The sequence below is a fragment of the Macrotis lagotis genome, chromosome 2 (assembly GCF_037893015.1).
Source record: "Macrotis lagotis isolate mMagLag1 chromosome 2, bilby.v1.9.chrom.fasta, whole genome shotgun sequence".
NCBI lineage: Eukaryota > Metazoa > Chordata > Mammalia > Peramelemorphia > Peramelidae > Macrotis > Macrotis lagotis.
Window position 1 is genome coordinate 116957079 of NC_133659.1, and position 20127 is coordinate 116977205.

The 20127-nt window shown below is 32.9% G+C and overlaps 1 protein-coding gene across 1 annotated transcript in view; it reads left to right on the forward strand.

Moving 5' to 3' along the window:
- The window catches only part of CENPF (centromere protein F), an 82411-nt gene that overhangs the window by 51260 nt on the left and 11024 nt on the right, over positions 1–20127 (forward strand). The window contains 5 exon segments of the mRNA XM_074222662.1: positions 995–4356; positions 5678–11050; positions 11052–11546; positions 13390–13542; positions 14433–14609. Of these exon segments, the coding sequence (XP_074078763.1) occupies positions 995–4356; positions 5678–11050; positions 11052–11546; positions 13390–13542; positions 14433–14609 (9560 nt within the window).

Consider the following 20127-nt stretch of genomic DNA (forward strand, 5'->3'; position numbering starts at 1 on the left):
CTTTTTCTGTGAACTTCAGAGTCACTTATCATTTCTAACTATTCTAAATTTGAATGCTTTTATTCCTTCTTAAAACAACTTCCCATTTTCCTTGATTTCAAAACAACTGGTAGAAATGTCAACTTTTCTTTTGTTTTCCTGATAGAAATGTTAAAAAAAAAAAAAAAAAGAAACTTGGAAAGATTGCCATTACCATTTCCTAAATTAGACTAGAGTGTTGTCAGATATCAAAGACCTCTTCTCACTAGTTTCCTAGTTATAATATTGGAATAAATAGAGGATCTTCCCCTCATTATAGTTGGCTTGTTATTTTCATGTATCATATTAAGATTTATTGTTGAGAAGTCATTTTTCAGTTTTGTCTGACTCTTTGTGACTCCATTAGGAGTTTCCTTGGCAAAGAGTCTGGAATGGTTTTTCATTTTCTTCTCCTGTTCATTTTAAAGATGAGGAAACTGAGACCATATAGCTTAAGTGACTTGTCCAGGTTCAGATAGCTAGTTGTTAAGTGTCTGAGATCAGATATGAACTCAGAAAAATGAGTCTTCCTGACTCTAGACCTAGCAGTCTGTTTAATGTGCCACCTAAGCTGCCCCCATGTTATGATATATGCTTGTACTCTGCTTATTCTGATTATAGGTGAATTTAGAAATTTCTTTCTCAGAATGGCAAGGATAGTATCATTTTAAATATTTAAAAAAAAATGATCAGAACACTACACATTGGGAAGTGGTGTGATCTCTTCCTGACTCTGCTAAGGTCTCAATTTGTTTCATTGTCAGTGACTTATTAGTTAAATTTACTGTGGAAAAAAAATGTAAAAGTTATCAAATACATTGAGAAGGAATGATTGGACATATGTGTTATCTGATTTCCCAAGTATGATAGTTTCCCTCTTTAAGCTGTACTAATAATTTGAATTTATAATTCACTGAAACCTGGCATATGTAAATTTATTATCCTATAAATTAATCAAAAGTATTTTGCTTTTTAGATAAGAATGCCACTCAAGAGGAAGCTTTAAAAGCTCTTGAAGAAAAAATTAATCAGCAGGAAAAATCTTTGATTTTGGAAAAACTAAAGCTTGCAGTGACTGATCTAGAAAAGCAACGGGATTGTTCTCAAGATCTTCTGAAAAAAAGGGAACATCATATTGAGCAATTGAATGATAAATTAAGTAAAAGAGAGAGAGAATCCGAAGGGCTATGTAGTACATTAGAAGTAAAGGAGAAGGAATGTGAAGAATTAAAAAAAGAAATAATTTTATTTTCTCAGTGGAAAAGTGAGAAAGAACATCTTTTGAATCAGCTTTTCTTAGAAAAGGAAGGCTTACAAAGCACTATTAATCATTTGGAAACATGTTTGAAGACTCAGCAGATGAAAAATCATGATGCCTATGAAAGCTTCAGATTAATGGAAATTGAAAAAGAAAATTTAGGCTTGGAAATCAGAAACCTTCAGAATGCAATGGATGAAAAAAATGTAGAATTGGAAACACAGAGAAGAGCCTATAATGAACTGCAGCAAAAAGCAGAATGCTCAGATCAGAAATATAAAAAGGAAATAGAAAATCTCTCTTTGAAAATAGTTCAGATAACTGAGGAGGTTGATCATCTGAAACAGAAACTTCAGTTAATGTCTAGTGAAATCCTTGAGAAAGATCAGCGCTATGATGAATTGTTTATACAGTATGAAAGGATTAATAGCCTAGTAAAATCCAAAAATATATCTCAGATAACAAGTGATGATCACTGTGGGGATCTTTTGATTTTAGAACAGCCAGTATTGAACAATTCTTTTTCAGATATATTTGAAGTTCAAGGAGGTTTACCTTTAGAAGAGGGAGATAATAAATCTAAATTACACTTAGAAGACCAGAGTATGAAAAGTGCAGCTACAGCACATGAAGTTTCTTCATTTGAGCTTTCAGTAGATTCTCACAAACAAATGAACTCAGATTCACAGAAACATTGTGAAGAATTGGTGCAAATAAAAAATTTAATAGAAGAAAATATGATTAAAGCAGAACATATGCATGAAAGTTTTGTGGATAAGGAATTTCAAATGTTGAGTGAACAACTGAAATCTGGACAAGCAGAGATTAAGGAATTAAAAACCAATAACAGCTTACTTGAAGAGTCAGTAAAGGAACTCCAGTTGCTGTCTGAAACCCTGAATTCTGAGAAAGAGGAAATTAATTCCATACTCTTTGAAAACAAGAAAGAAATTGAAGAACTAACTCAAGAAAATAGGAATTTCAAGGAGATTAATACAATTTTAAATATGGAAAAAATGGACTTAATACAAAAAAATGACAATTTTTTAAACTGCTTAATGGAAAAAGAGAAAACTATTTCAGAGCAATCTGATAGAAACAAAGAGGAGCAACTTCTTTTGGTAAAGAGATGTGAAGAAGCTGAAAAGGGACTTGAACTTCTTAAAGAAAAATACAGATTAATAGAAGAAAAGAACACTAAATTGGAATGTCTCTTAAGTGAACATAATACTGGACTTTGTGGAAACAGAAATAATGAATTAAAGGACCTGGAAGGAGCTTTTGTAAGAGAACGTGAAGATTACATCAATAAGCTAGCCCTGGCTGCAGAACAAAATGAGAAGTTAATTACTGAGATGGAGACAATGCAGTGTGGACTGAGAGCTGAGATTGCAGCTATTCAAAATAGTTCAAAGATTGAGTCTGATGGCTTAAGACAAGAAATTTCAAATTTCAAGTATGAACAAAGCAAAATAAAAGAACATTGTCATGTCTTGCTTCAAGAAAATGATCGACTGATGAAATTTGTTAAGGCAAAACATGTGCAGAGGAATGAATTGGCTCTTGAGTCTGTAAATGAAAATAGGAATGAATTAGATAATTGTAAGATGATTCAAATGGAAATGTTTCACATGAATATGGAAGCTAAGGATAGTTCTTTAAATACTTATAATGCTCAAGTGGTACAACTTGAAGAAGTTATTGAACATATGGAACTAAGACTTAAAGAAAGTGAAAAGGAGAAAGAGATCTTAAAACAAGAATTAGAATTGACTAGAAAAGAGTTGGAAACTAGGGACTCAAAGGTAATGGAAACTAAGCAACTTGGTCAGTCTTTTGAAACTAATAGTTATGATGACTGTAAAAAAGAAATGGATGAAAAATGTATTTCAGTTCTTCATGAACTATCAACAAGCCAAAATGATAATGTTCAGCTGATGACTTCACTGCAGACAGCAGTAAATAAGCTAAATGAGTTAGAGAAAATGTGTGAGATTCTGCAAATTCAGAAGTTAGAACTAACATCTGAGCTGAATGATTCAAAATCAGAATGTATCTTGGCAACTACCAAAATAGCAGAAAAAGTAGAGAAACTAGTAAATGAAGTTAAAACACTGAATAATGAAAATAGTGACCTTCCTTCAGATATTATTGCAGAGAATGATAAAGATGTATTCGGGAAAAAGTATAGTAAACCAAAGTCTTTTTGCTCAAAACATCTAGAAGACAGTTTTGAAGATGGTGATGACTTTGAACTTTTGAAACTGTCAAACAAAGAAGTTCAAATGCATTTTGTTGAGCTACAAGAAAAATTTTCTTCTTTACAAGTTGAGCATAGAATTTTACATGACCAGCACTGCTACATGAGTTCTAAGTTGTCAGAACTACATTCTTACACAGCCACTCTAAAGGCTGAAAATTCTGTCTTATCAATGAATCTTAAAACCCTACAAACTGATTTGAAGCAGCACACTCCTGGTAAAGAAGAATTTGTACTAGAAGGTGATGAATGTTTATCATCATCTTGTATGAATGAAACCCCCAATTTTACAAGTTTTGTGGAATCTTCTTTTTGTAAGGGCTTCTTTGAAGAAACAGGAGAGTCATCTTCTTTGAACTGTTTAGAAGAGAGTATTTTAGACAATCAGTCCTATGCCAGTATAGATGCAGCCCCTTGTAGTAGTCTTGTGGTAGATTGCAATTCTAAGAAAATTGCTAAATCTGATGTCAATTTGAATATTGAAGAACTTGAGACACTTTGTCAGACTTATCAGATATCTCTAAAGAATCTTGAAGACAAATATCAAAGCCAAGAGATTATGAAAGAAAAAGAGATTCAAGAGCTTAAACAACTGATAGATTCTGAAAGAAAAGAGCTGGAATCCCTTAGAGAGAAATATTTAACAGAAAATGAACAGTGGCAACAGAAGCTGGCAAGTGTGACTGTGGAAATGGAGTCTAAATTGGCAGCAGAAAAGAAACAGACTGAGTCCTTGTCACTTCAGCTTGAAGTAGCAAGACTTCAACTTCAAGGTCTTGATTTAAGTTCCCGTTCAATCCTTCTTGCTGAAGGTGAAGATGTAAGTATGTTTGAGAAGCATATTTCCCCCTACCATATCTAGGGCTATTCAAAGGAAAAAAAGGCATTATGTTGCCTTAAATCCAATATAATGATTAAAAGTTTCCTGAATATTTTTTTTTTTAGTTTTTTAGGTTTTTGCAAGGCAAATGGAGTTAAGTGGCTTACCCAAGGCCACACAGCTAGGTTAATTATTAAGTGTCTGAGACCGGATTTGAACTCAGGTCCTCCTGACTCCAGGGCCGGTGTTCTATCCACTGCACCACCTAGCCACCCCCAAAAGTTTCCTGAATATTAATGCAAAAAAACCAATTCCTATGTTATTTAAAACTTGTTAAAAATTACTACTGCAGGAAAATCCAGTCATCTAATTTTTTTTTTTAGCAAATTAATACTGTGATTGGCATTACCACAACCACACTACATAGGAAAGTATTGATTGTGTCTGCTTTTTATGAATATGTTTGAAGGAATTAGTTCATGTTATTTACCACTCATGAGTAGTGACTGTATAGTCATCTTGCCTAATATTGTTGTTTCCATGATGATTAGATATTAATTGAAGCAAATTATTTGGAGCTTAAAGAAGTTAATTTTTCTGGAGTACATTAACTATTAGATCAGTGATGGTCATTTAATGTGTATTCTAGGTGACTGGTTAACATATTTTATGTGAATTTGATTAAAATACTAATGACAAATTTTACATGATGTTGGTTAACAATATTTGCAGGTATGTGCTTGTTAAAATTTGGCATGAAAATACAAAGTCAATTATAGCAATTAAAAAAGAATACCTTATAATTATTACATGTATTTGAAAATTTTTGACCTGATTTAATTCTAACTCCTTAGAACACACCTTTGCTTTGTTGAACAATTATTTAATCAGATATATTTTAATTTTTAATTACATTTTAAACATTTGTTTTTGTTTTTTAGATAACCAAAATTAAAAAAAAAACTAAGCTAAATTAACACTTACCAAGTGAAAGATGAGTAGGTTGGAAATCATCTACCAATTTTATTTTAAAGAGGAAAAGGGAAGTTTTATGTTTCTACTATTAATGTTTCAAACTCCTTTCCCTAATTGTGTCTAATAGATAGGTTACAATTATCTACCTTAAATCAAAATATGACATTTAAAGAGATTGCTTTGACATTACTAATGGAGAGTTGAGGGCTAGTTTGGGAGAAGAGTAGGAGGAAAGTTGCATTTTAACCTACTTAGTGTGGGAAAAATTTATCTAGATATTAATTTCTGTCCTGTAATTCTTTGTGAAAAAATAAAATGCTTTCTTGTTGGTGTTCTTTAATTACAGGGAATTAAGGATGCTCCAGAAAACAGTGTTTCAGATAATTCAAAAGGACATGTTTCATTCATTGATGAAAAGATAATTAAAAGTGATAGACTACCCATTTGTGAGCAAAATGTTCAACAAACCTTAAATTTGCAGTGTGAGAAAATAATTGAAATTGATGGTATTCATTCTGCATTAGAAAATGAACATAGAGATTCATCAAATAAAACCTCAAACAGTTCAGAATGCATTCGTGAATTATCATTTTCTAGTATTGATACTTCTGCAGCTATAGATTTCCTGGAAAATCAAGTGCTTGTTCAGAATCTACAAATGCAGGTGAAAGAGACTTCAAATGAAAACTTGAAGTTACTCTGTGGCATAGAGGAAAGTAATAAAAAAATTGATACATTGCTTAGTGAAATCAAAGAATTAGACTACAAGCTGCATTTGCAAAAGACTGAATTAACTTCTAAGATAGGCATGTGTTTAGAATTAGAAAAAGTAGTTCAGGAACTTAAAAAAGATAAATCAGATCTGAGTGAGAAATTGGAATCCCTCTCCTATGATAACCATCAGTTACTTCAGCGAATAACATCTTTGGAAAAGTTAAATTCTAGTTTGGAACCATGCAAAGTTCCAAAGACAGACACTCCAGATAACATAACAGTGGTGAATCGAGACTGGAAAGAACAATTTCTTGAAATTGAAAATGAATTGAAGAGGATAAAATCTGAAAAGAGTAACATTGAGAATCATGCTTTCTCCATAGAAGCTGACTTGGAAAACCTTCAAACAAAGAATATCTATTTAGAAAAAGATAATGAGAGCAAACAGAAAATAATATCTGATCTTGAAGAACAGCTCTCTGTGGTCATATCTGAGAAAAAACACCTTAGTGGAGAACTAGACATTCTTTTAAGAACAAAAATGCAAATTGAAGAAATTAGTGAAAAATTGAAGGAAAAAATTGAACTGTGTGAGTCAAATCAAAGGGAATCTTTGCAACATATAGAAATAATGGAGTCTGAGATAAGAGACAAAGCGCAGCACCTTCAGACTGTGTCATCTGATGTAAATCAACTGTTAAAAGAAAAAAGTCATCTTGAAGAGCAGCTTCAAAATTTAGAGAAGGATGCACAGATGCTTCGTTTGTTAAATGATGGCTTGAAAATTGAATTTGATCAGTTGACGAATGAGAAAGAACTTCTTATAAGAGAATCAGAAAATATGAAAGGCAAGTTGAATGAATCAGAAGCAGAAAATGTAAAACTTTGTAAGATTTTAGAGAGTTCACTAATTGAGAAAGGAGAGATTGCAGCAAGGTTGAATTCAACACAAGAAGAAATCCATCAGCTAAGAAGTGGCATAGAAAAACTAAAAATCCGCATAGAGTCTGATGAAAAGAAAAAACACTATGTTTTAGAAAAGCTAAAGGAAAGTGAGCGTAACACTGACAAATTTAAGGACAAAATTGAAGTACTTGAAAGAGAATTGCAGATGTCAGAAGAAAATCAAGAAGCAGTGATTCTTGATGCTGAGAATGCGAAGTCTGAATTAGAAACACTGAAAACACAAATGGAAGAGTTAACCAAAGGCCTAAAATGTTCAGAATTGGAATTATTTGCTTTAAGGTCAGAAAACAATAAATTGAATAGTTTACCAGAAAATCAAGGTCAGCATTCTGAATTCTCAGAAGGGTTGAACCAAACCATAAAATGTTTGGAAACAGAGATTATTGCTTTAAGGACAGAAAAAGACAATATATTGAAAGAATTACAAGAAAAGCAAGTTCAAGTGTCTCAATTCGAACAGTTGACTGAAAACTTAAAATTTGTTGAAGCTGAAGTTTTTTCTCTGAGGTCAGAAAAAGAAAACACAATTCAAGAAATACAAGGAAATAAAGATAAAGTGTTTGAATTAGAAAAGTTGACTCAAACTTTAAATTGTTTAAAATCAGAACTTGTTGCTTTAAAGTCAGAAAAAGAAATTATTTTGAAAAAACTGCAAGAAAAGGAAAATCGTGTGTCTGAATTAGAAGTGTTCATCCAAAACTTTAGATCTGTAGAAACTGGTGTTGTACCTTTAATTTCAGAAAAAGGAAACAAGTTGAAAAACCATCAAGAAACTTCTGACTTTGATGAGTGCACCCAAACCCTCAAATGTTTAAAACCTGAATTTGTCAATTTAAAGCCAGAAAAAGAACATATGTTGAATGAAATACATGAAAATCAAGGTAGAGTATATGAATTAAAGGCATTGAACCAAGTGTCTGAATTAGAAGAATTGACTCAAACCATAAAATATTTAGAATCCGAACTTTTATCGACAAGGGCAGAAAAAGAGTCCATGGCAAATGAGCTATTAAAAGAAAAGCAATGTCGAGTGTCAGAATTGGAGGAGTTGACCCAATCCCTTAATTATTTGGAAATTGAAGTTGCTTCTTTAAGATTAGAAAAAGAAAGCATATCAAAGGAATTACACAGAAAACAGAGTCAAGTGTCTAAATTAGAAAACCTGACTGAAACCTTAAGCTGTGCAGAGACTGAAGTTGTTTCCTTACAGTCAGAAAAGGACAATGTATTGAAAGAACTACAAGAAAATAAAGATAAAGTAAATGAATTAAAAGAATTAGTTGAAAGCTTAAAACATGTAGAAATAGAAGTTGTTGCCTTAAGGTCAGAAAAAGGAAATATTTTGAAAGAATTAAAAGAAAAGCAAGATCAATTTTGCCAGTTAGAAGATGCAATCAAAACCCTAAAATGTTTAGAAACAGAAGTTGTTTTCTTAAGGTCAGAAAAAGACAATACACTGAGAGAATTACAAGAAAATCATCAAATCTCTGAATTAGGAGAATTAGTTCAAATGTTAAAATGCTTTGATTCACAATTTATGAACATAACTTTAGAAAAAGAAAACATTTTGAAATACCTACAAGAAAGACAGGATCGAGTATCTGAATTAGAGGAGACGATCATAAACTTAAAACATTTGGAATCTGAGGTTGTTTCCTTAAGGTTAGAAAAAGAAAATATGTCAAAGGAGTTAGAAGAAAAGCAGAGTCAAGTGTCTGAATTGGAAGGGTTGATGATAAGCCTGAAACATTCAGACACTGAAGTTGCTTCTTTAATGTTAGCTAAAGACAATATGTTGAGGGAACTACAAGAAAAGCAGGATCGAATATGTGAATTAGAGGAAATGACCATGAACTTGAAATGTCTGGAAACTGAAATTGTTAACTTAAGATCAGAAAAAGAAAATACATCAAAGGAGTTACAGGAAAAGGAAAGTCAGTTATCTGAATTAGAAGAATTGACCAAAAATCTAAAGAATTTAGAATCTGAAGTTGCTTCCTTAAAATCAGAAAAAGACAATATGTTGAAGGAACTGCAAGAAAAGTGTGATCAAGTTTATGAATTTGAAGAGATGGACAAAAACCTAAAATGTTTGGAAACTGAAGTTGTTTCCTTAAGGTTAGCAAAAGAAAGCATGGCAAGGGAATTAGGAGAAAAGCAGAGTCAAATATGTGAATTAGAAAAGTTGACCAAAAGTCTAAAGAGTGTAGAAATGCAATTTGCTTCTTTAACATCAGAAAAAGAAAATCTGTTGAAGCAGCTATATGACTTAGAAAAGTTGAATAAAAACCTAAAATGCTTGGAAACTGAAGTTGTTTCCTTATCATCAGAAAAAACTAATATTTTGAAAGAACTACAAGAAAAACAGGGTCAGGTGTCTGATTTAGAAGAGTTGACCAAAAGTCTAAAATCTTTTGAATTTGAAGTTGTTTCTTTAAGGTTAGAAAAGGAAAATATTTTGAAGGAGCTAAAAGAAAAACAAGGTCGAATTTGTGAATTAGAAGAGATGAACATAAACCTAAAATATTTGGAAACTGAAATTGCTGCTTTAATGGCAGAAAATGACAGTTTGTTGAAGGAACGGCAAGAAAAGCAGGATCAAATTTGTGAATTAGAGGAGATGAATACAAACCTAAAATGTTTGGAAGTTGAAGTTGTTTCCTTAAGATTATCAAAAGAAAATATGTCAAAGGAGTTGGAAGAAAAGCAGAGTCAGATGTCTGAATTAGAACAATTGACCAAAAATCTAAAGAGTTTGGAAACTGAAGCTGCTTCTTTAACATCACAAAAAGAAAAACTTTTGATACAGCTGTGTGAATTAGAAGAGTCAACTAGAAACTTGAAATGTTTGGAAACTGAAGTTGTTGCCTTATCTTCAGAAAAAGAGAACATTTTGAAAGAACTACAAGAAAAACAGGGTCAGTTGTCTGGTTTAGAAGAGTTGACTCAAAGTCTAAGATCTTTGAAACCTGAAGTTGATTCTTTAAGGTCAGAAAAGGAAATTATGTCTATGGAGTTAAAAGAAAAACAAGGTCAAATTTGTAAATTAGAAGAGCTGGTCAAAAGTCTAAAGTATTTAGAATCTGAAGCTGCTTCTTTAACAACAGAGAAAGAAAATCTGTTGAAGCATTTATGTGAATTAGAGGAATCAACTAAAAACCTGAAATATTTGGAAACTGAAGTTGTTTCCTTATCATCAGAAAAAGAGAACATTTTGAAAGAATTACAAGAAAAACAGAGTCAGGTGTCTGATTTGGAAGAGTTGACCAAGAGTCTAAGGTCTTTGGAACCTGAAGCTGTTTCTTTAAGGTCAGAAAAGGAAAGTATGTCTAAGGAACTGAAAGAAAAACAAGGTCGAATTTTTGAATTAGAAGAGTTGACCAAAAACCTAAAATGTTTGGAAACTCAAGTTGCTTCCTTATCTTCAGAAAAAGAGAACATTTTGAAAGAATTACAGGAAAAACAGAGTCAGGTGTCTGATTTGGAAGAGTTGACCAAGAGTCTAAGGTCTTTGGAACCTGAAGCTGTTTCTTTAAGGTCAGAAAAGGAAAGTATGTCTAAGGAACTGAAAGAAAAACAAGGTCGAATTTTTGAATTAGAAGAGTTGACCAAAAACCTAAAATGTTTGGAAACTCAAGTTGCTTCCTTATCTTCAGAAAAAGAGAACATTTTGAAAGAATTACAAGAAAAACAGAGTCAGGTGTCTGATTTGGAAGAGTTGACCAAGAGTCTAAGGTCTTTGGAACCTGAAGCTGTTTCTTTAAGGTCAGAAAAGGAAAGTATGTCTAAGGAACTGAAAGAAAAACAAGGTCGAATTTTTGAATTAGTAGAGTTGACCAAAAACCTAAAATGTTTGGAAACTCAAGTTGCTTCCTTATCTTCAGAAAAAGAGAACATTTTGAAAGAACTACAAGAAAAGCAGGGTCAAGTGACAGAACTGAAAATGTTAAATGTTTCATTTGAAAGCCTACTGGAAGAAAAAGAAGAGGAAAAGAAAAAGCTTAAGGAAGAATCAAATCATACAATGGAATTTCTTCAAAAAACAATTGAACAATCTAAATGAGAAAATAGAATCTTTACATGAAGAACACAATATATATAAGGTCAACGAACAGCATCTAAATTGTCAAGTGGATTGTCTAAAAAATGAGAAAGTTCATTTGCTGCAGCAGCTTGAAGAGAACAAAAATAATAATGTTGTTCTGAAATCTTCTATGAATGACCTTATTCAGGAAACTGAAAGCAGCAAACATAAACTAGAGAAGACAATAGAAGAAAACAGAATGCTGCAAACACAAGTTAAAGACCTCAGAAAATTCTCCTGTATGGTGACCCAGATGGAGGCAGAGCAGCAACTTTGGGAGAAAGAAAAATCACAGCTGCAAAATTTTACATTGGAATTGCAACAAAAAATCCAAGAACTATCCAAGAATGAAACTTTGTGTGACAGTTTAGAAGCTCTACAAAATTCTTATGCAAACCTGGAGAATGAACTTGAGTTGACAAAGAGGGAAAACTCCTCTCTTCTTGAAAAGGTAAATTATGGAAAAGTCATTTATACTATTTGAAACTTTGTAGGTATTCTATTTGAACAGGGTACTTTGAAAATCTTAAAATTCTGAATAAATGTTTTCATTTTGAATAATAATAAGTGGAAAAATAGTTATGGAATTTCCAAATTACAAACATTATATATATATATATATGTATATATATATATATACATATATATATATATATATATATATATAAAATTTTAAAATTTCATTTAGATCTTGGATATTCCCAATGTGGAAACTTTTACTAGTACTGATGGTAACTCTTTTTCATCTTCTAGTTTTTGAGAGTTTCAAGAGTTTCAGGGAAATATTCAGGTACATATAGTAAATTTATATCAGAGGTAAGACTTGGTTGCTACTCATCCTGATTACCTACTGTTTTTTCTATCTCTTATTTATAAATATAGAATCACAATAATGTGTTATATATTCTTATGTTTTTAAAGTTTGAAGGACTAGAGAGATGTATTGAGGATTATGGGTAGTATCTATTCTTGATATTTTGTAATATCTTTAATTGATATTTACCAGAATTATGGTAAATAATAAATTTAAGCAGAACATTTGGTGCATTATTTTGCTTTTTTGAAAGAGATAAATATGAGACTATAGTATCATATATGTTTCAATATTAAGATGGTTTTTGCCCAACCTATTTTTACCTTATGCTTGCACAAATTTTTTTTAGAGAAATTGATGTTAAGAATGAGGACCTTGGGTTCATGATCCTTAAATTATCTAAGAAATATTATATTCATTATATTTTTATTATTAAAGTAAGAAAGGTATAGAGCTTATTTCCAGCCTTATTTCACACTATCCCCTTCATGTTTTAGCTAGACTGAATTGTTCCCAATGATTTCCTATTTATATTTGTTCTTTCATTCAGACTGCCTTTTGTGCCTTGTTGAATTACTTCAATGCTCAATTCAGTGTTGCTCCCTTCATAAACTTATTTCAGTGTGATCTCCCAGTTCCTTTCCACCATAGACATCCGTGTGCTGGAGGCAGCTGGTGGAATAATACACAGACTTCTGGGATTGAATCAGGAAGATGTGAGAACAAATTCAGATATTTTCTAGCTATGTGAACTTGGGAACAGTCACTTAACCTCTGGTTCAGTTTCCTCATCTGTAGAATGAAAATAATAATCTCTATGTCATAGGGCTGGGTTGAGGTTCATGTGAAGTATTTGTAAAATATTTGCAAAAGTCCTTAACCTAGTGCCTTTAATGGTGTCCCCCCCCCCACTTTATAACAAGGGTTAAAGCACACAATAGTATATTTTCAGCAGAAAACTTTTTTTCTTAAGGCATTTGATACTTTTTCCAAATTTATCCAGAGATAGCTGTTACTTTAGAGATAATTAAAGTCTTTTATCTTTAAGTATGCATAAAAGTAATGCTATAATAGGTTCTAATAAAGATGCTTTTTTTTATATCAGCACATAATGGGGATTAACACTAAATCTAGAGCTGATCAAATCCAAGAAACTTGCATGCAGTTTTTTTTCCGTATCCTTTTCATGAGTGTTGCATAGGTTTAATTTGTAATGGCATGTTTGTGAAGGGGAGTTAAAGACTTAAGTAGTCTCCTTTGACATTATTTCTCTCTGTATTATGTTGTATCTTCACTGAAAAGGAAATAATGCTTTGAAAATTATTAAAATGTCTAATGAGTTGAGAATTTTTCAAGTTCTTTTGTATTTTGAAGGCTAAAGTAATTATCCAGAATAAATTGTAGAGAAGTAGTTAGTTTGGTTTAAAATCCTCATACCATCAAAGCAATATTTGGAAGATTAATGAAAATTCTTTTCCAGATAAATAAAGTTAAAGATAATGAAGCTCTGCTAAAGAAGGAAATGAATGAGATGATACAAAAGATGACAGTGTTACAAGGAGAATATACTGGAGAGAAGAACAGGTTTGCAGATTACATAAATATGAAAGAAGCAGAAGCAGAGAAGAAAAAAGTAAGTTACTCTCTGAAATAATGACTACATTTAAATTACTTCAAATGAATGAAACCTACTTTTATGACAAGAAATATCTTGCTTTCAAATACAGATACCCAAAAGTTAATGGTATCTGTCAGATCTGCTTAAAAGAGTTTTTATGGGGTTCAAGTGAGATAATCAATATTTTACAAACTTTTAACGCTACAGATAAATGTCAGCTACTGAATTATTGTCATTTTTATTCATTACTCAACTCATTCAACATGTTACAAGAAGGCTAAGGAATAGTCAAATTCCTAAGAATTTGTTCAGAAGAGCATTCAATGAAAATACAGCCCAACTTTTTTAAGACTCTCAGTGCCTCTTGGAGAGACTTTATTTTGTCACAGAATTCCTGTAATCATGATAGCAAGTTTTGTTGCTTAATTCAGGTTAAAAGCTGAAGAAAATATCATATTCTTTTCATGTTTCTTTAACTAATAGCTTTCTCTGATTCATACTTAATGTAAAAATATTGTGTGTGTTATATTAATTGATATGTAATACTGGTTTAAGTTTAATAACATTTTTTTAAAAGTGACTATAACATATTTCTTTTTAAGTTCCTAGGTAAAATTTTTTCCCTTCAAAACTTATATCATGGGGCGGCTAGGTGGTGTAGTGGATAAAGCACTGGCCCTGGAGTCAGGAGTACCTGGGTTCAAATCTGTCTCAGATACTTAATAATTACCTAGCTGTGTGGCCTTGGGCAAGCCACTTAACCCCATTTGCCTTGCCAAAAAAAAAACCCTAAAAAAAACCTTATATCATGGATATTTGCTTATTTTTTTTCAATTTGTTTAAAGGAAAATAAAGTTTTATCAAAAAAGTGATAAAATTGGCCAGCATAATTTTTTTTCATTTAGATACAACTGGATGAGCTCATCCTGGAAAAATGTGAACTGAAGAAGAGTTTGGATTGTGTACAAAAAGAGCTGAAGGAAAAAGAAGAGAAAATAAGAAAAGAAATATCAGATTATCAGTGCAGACTTCAGGATGCCAATAGGAAATATGAAACATTACTCACAGAAGCAAACAAAAAGGTAAAAATCTCCATTTAGAACTAATCTCTTGAAATTTTAGTTAAACCTATTTTATTCTAGTATTATTATCTGTTGAAATTATAGGGAAAAAGTTTAAGTGAAAGACTTTGTTACAATCAAAGCTGTCCAAAAATGAAATGGATTGGTCATTTTCCTTATTATGAGTCTCCAGTTGAACTTGGAAAGTTTCTTGATTTTTTTTTCAGCTACCAAGTATATGTATAGTTAAGAAATATTGATCCAGTTATCCCATTGAAGATCAAAAAAATGTATATTAATAGATTACCTTAACTCCATCATCTTTGATGAGCTGAGTTGTGTGCTTCATTTTGTTCTTGTGAAATTGTGGTTTGTATTTACTGAGTTCTCAAACCTTTTAGTTATTATTTTTAAATATAGTGTAGCTATTGTATAAATAGTTCTTAGTGCTCACTTCACTCTATTGGTTGATAGAAATCTTTCCATTTTCCTCTGAAAATGTCTTTTTCATCATTCTTGTGATACAGTAATATACATTCACATACTATAATTTGTAAGGTGAGCATTCCCTTAGTTTACATATGGGTCTTTTTCTTCTTTTTTTGATCTTTGGTTTACCTAGTTGTGATATAACTGAGTCAAATGGCAATGACTTTGGTGTCATCTTTCTAAATTGCTTTCTGCTTATTTTACTGTAGATGCACCATCTTTGTTTCAATCTTTGCTGAGCTGGTTGGGTGTGAGGTGGGACCACAGAGATAATATGCTTTAATTTTAATTATTCATGATTTGTAGCATTGAAAAAATAATGACTTGAATGTCTTCCTTGAGATCTGCCTTTTCACATTTTTTGACTTGGATAAATAAATTTCTTTAATATCTTATGTATCTTGGATATATAAACTTACTACCATTATTTTCCCAGTTATTTCTATTTGCATTATTTTATTTGTGTAAAACCTTTTAAATTTACATAATAGTCATTTTATCTTTTGTGATCTTTTTTATTATTTCTTTTTCCTGTCAATAGATTGCATAGATAATTTTATTTCATTCCTTTTGCTTATGATGACAATCGTTCCATTTTACTCATCTCTCCATTTGGAAGCTCAAATTGCTGTCTATGAGGTTAGAACATTATTTGTAACTGGAATTTTTGGATTTACTACAGTCTGTGCTATATGTGGTGGATCTGTTAGGTTGAGCACTTAATTTAGACCTCAGATTGATTTATCTACTTGTTAGCCAGTACCAAATCATTTTGATGATTTCTCCTTTTTCATAGCCATAATTTTAAGAACTGATATTTCACCACTTCTTTTCATTTCTTCCCTTGAGATTTGTCTAGATAATTATTGCTTTTGTTTTTTTCTTACTCTGTAATATAAACTTTTAGTAAATTGATTCCTCAGTGAAAAAATTAATTTAGAAAATATTTGTCTTTTTAATTATATTGGCATGAACTACCTGAAATCATTTTTAGTCTTTCTAAAATTATTTAGTTCTGTCTGTATTTCTGTAGTTCTATGTATGTTATGGTAGATTTCACCCCTCCCCATATTTTTATAAATTCTGTAAATAATATGCAATTTTTCTTATAGGAATGCTAATGATTTATACATTTTTTTTATTTTGACTAATTTTCATTGCCATTGAGGTTCCTTTTATTTTTGTTTTGTGGAATCTTTCCCCTACCTTTAACTCAGTCTGTAAATACCTTTTGTTATACCTTTCAGTTCTAATGTATCTTTATGTTATGCTATTTCTTCTGATAGGAAATTTTCATAGTAGAGCATGTTAGATGTGTGAAGACTGTAATAGGGATGTTTAGTTCTATTTAATTTATATTTGTTACGTGAACTTATTTTTTTTTTGTAAGGCAATGGTCTGAGGTCAAATTTGAATGTAGGTCCTCCTGACTCCGTATGGGTGCTCTATCCGCTGTGCCACCCAGCTACCCCTTAGCTAACTTGTGATTTAAAGTTGTAAATTTAGATGCCAATGTAATTTTTTACATTACTCAGTTATAACAGAACTTCAGTAAAATAATGACTTTTCAGTAGATTATTTCTTTGACCATATCTAAATAGTTTGAGTTGTAAAAGTTTCAAAGGGAGCTGGCTCTGCCACTGGTCTTATTTTTGACCCAGAACTAAAAATCTTATCAGATTCAGGTTTTAATATTTGGCAGAGTTGGAGTTGAGATTAAAATTAGGATTGGAGAATGTGTGTGTGTGTGTGTGTGTGTGTGTGTGTGTGTACATATATATGTATTATATATATGCATATTCATAAATACATTCATACATAGAGAGTTTTACTAAAAAGATAAATTTTTTTAAAAGATTTTATTTGAGTTTTGCAAATTCATCCCTAGTCTGTCTTCCTTCCCCATCCCCCCACAGAAAGCAGTCTGTTAGTCTTTACATAGTTTCCATGGTATTCATTGATCTAAGTTGGATATGATAAGAGAGAAATCATATCCTTAAGGAAGAAAAATAAAGTACAAGAGACAGCAAAATTATTACATAATAAGATAATGGGTCTTTTTCATAAATTATTCAAACTCCACGATTCTTTCTCTGGATACAGATGGTATTCTCCATTGCAGATACCCCAAAATTGTCCCTGATTGTTGCACTGATAGAATGAGCAAGTCCATCAAGGTTGATCATCACCCCCGTGTTGCTCATCTCACCCAGCATCAGTTCATGCAAATCCTTCCATGCTTCCCTGAATTCCCATCCCTCCTGGTTTCTTTCTTTTTTCTTTTTTCTTTTTTGATTAATATGACTTTATTCATACATTACTAAAGTATTTATCTTGTTTAAGTGTAAACATACCCCCCCCCCAATATAGAACCTCACGAGAAATAAAAGTAAAAGAAAAAGAAAAAAAATTATTCCAGTCTGTGTTCTGATACCATTAACTCTGTCTTGGGTGGATCACATTCTTTATCATAATGATACTTTATACATAAAGATATCATAGAAGTTACTTCCATATTTTTCCACATTTGCTGTTGCTGATTGTAATTCCCTCCATCCATTCCTCCCCACTACCATATATTTTTTTCTCTCTCCTTTCATTCTGTCCCTCTTCTAAGATTTGCTGTAGGGCAGCCAAGTGGTGCAACGGACATAGTACTGGCCCTGGGGCCAAGAGGCCCCAAGCCCACACCACCCCAGAGACCCAGCAACCACCCGGCCCCGTGGTCCCGGACAGACCACCCAATCCCAGCACTTTGCAAAAAGTAAAAAAGAAAATGACTATTCTCTCCTATGATCTACTCTCTCCACTATCACCTACCTCCCCCCCCCTTCCCTCATTCCTTTTCTCCCATCCCCTTTCTCTCCTTTTTCTTCTAGATTTCTATACCCTATTAACTAAGTATGCTTTTTTTTCCCCTCCGAGCCACCTCTGAGCAAAGGTTCCCTAATTCCCCTTCGCCTTTCCCCTCTTCCATATCATTGCAATAATTAATTGTAATAAAAAAAATCTTATTATATGAAATATCTTAGCCTATTACACCTCTCCTTTCTCTTACTCCCTTTCCATTTTCCTTTTTAGCCACTGACTCCATTTTTACTATATATATATATATATAAATTTTTTTTTTTAGGTTTTTGCAAGGCAAATGGGGTTAAGTGGCTTGCCCAAGGCCACACAGCTAGGTAATTAAGTGTCTTATTAAGCTGCCCCAATATATTTTATCTTCAGGTATTCCAATAATTTTTAAATTACCTTTCCTGAATCTGTTTTCTGGATCAGTTTTTTTCAATGAGATGTTTCAAATTTTCTTCTAATTTGCCATTCTTTTGGTGTTGAACTGTTGTCATCAGTTTCCCTTAGCTCCATTCTACATCTGAAAGATTTGTTTTCCTCAGAGAGCTTTTTTATCTCTTTTTCCATCTGGCCAATTTTTCTTTTTAAAGCATTCTTCTCAGTAACTTTTTGAACTGTTCTATCATTTGACTTAAGCTGGTTTTTAACATTTTATTTTCGTCAGCATTTTTTTGCATCTTTTCCTATTTTTTTTTCTATCTCCCTCATTTGATTTTCAAAATCTTTTTCGAGCTCTGTCACAACCTGAACCCAACTTCCATTTTCCTGGAGTCTTTAGATGCAGAGGCTTGTACTTCCTCATTTTCAGATTGAGTATTTTGATCCTCCTTGGGATCATAGACAAAGTATTTGTTGATGGTCAGGTTCCTTTTTTTTTTTTTCAGTTTATTCATTTCCCCAGCCTGTGCCTGGTTTTGGGGTGCTTCCTGAGCTTTTGAATTTTATTGGGACACCCCCACAAGGACATCAGTGTGTGAGACTCTGACTGCTCTCCTGGTCTGCATCCCTTTGCCATGGGGCTGAGGTGGGGGTGGTTCCCTCTTCTATGGGGGGTCCTAGACTGCGACCAGGATCTGAATGTGGTCAGAGCCCCAGAGTCCTGTTCCAGGAACAGAGGATAGACCTTGTAAGTCTCCCTCTATTCCCTTACCTTTGGTTCGCTGAGCACTCAGAGTGCAGCTGCCTAGATGATTCTGCTTGCTGGCTCCAAGGGCCTGCTTCTGTTTCCTGGATCTGTGCAAGCTGAGTTTTGCTTGACTGGCTGAGGACATGGGCTTTGCAGTTGCTCTGGCAGAGGTCTTCCTGCTGATCTTCCAAGTTGAGCTTTGTGCTCCCTTGGTGTGCAGGTCAGGAAACTGCTTCTGCTGCTGGGAGCCATGGGCTGCCTCTGGGAGGCTGAAGTTTCTTCACTCTGGCGGGCGTCCCTCCTACCCCGTGGAACAGAGTTTTCCCACTATTTTCCACATTACCTTGGGCTGGACTGTTTCCTCACTGGATCTTTTTGTGGGTTCTGTCTCTTGAAAATTTAGTTGGAGTCATAATTTTAAGATTTTTGAAATATTTTGGTGAGAGCACCTAGAAGAGACTCTCTGCTGCCATCTTGACTCTGCCCTCTAATGCACCGTTTTTAATATTTTTTTCTTTTCGTGATATTTTTAATTTTTGTTCTTTATATATCTAGTTCCTTTTTTTAGCTTTCTAGACTCCATCACACCCAGTGATTTGACTAGTGAGATTGTATAGTATGATTAGAAGGGTACTGATTGAGGAGTCAGGTGGCTTAGATTTTAGTGCTAATTCTAGCTAGTTGAGAACTAAAATCTTTTCCTTGGTAAGTGAACTTATTTGTTTTGCAAGGCAATGGGATTAAGTGACTTGCTGAAGGTCACATAACTAGGTAATTATGAAGTGTCTGAGGTTGCATTTGAACTCAAGTCCTCCTGACTCCAGGGTGGTGCTCATATCCACTGCACCACCTAACTGCCCCTATTGGAGGAATTTTAATGAGTAGATGGGCCAAAAGCTCCCTCCCAATAGCCTCATCATAGAGATGGGGGAGGTCAACTGACAGTGTGACTGGGTCATGAATTATGAGTCTCCTTCAGTACTGTGGGCATCCCTGTCAGGTTCTCTCTGTTTTGATTTCTTCTTCATGTGCTGGGTCCACCCAAAATCTAATGAAGCAGGGGAGTAA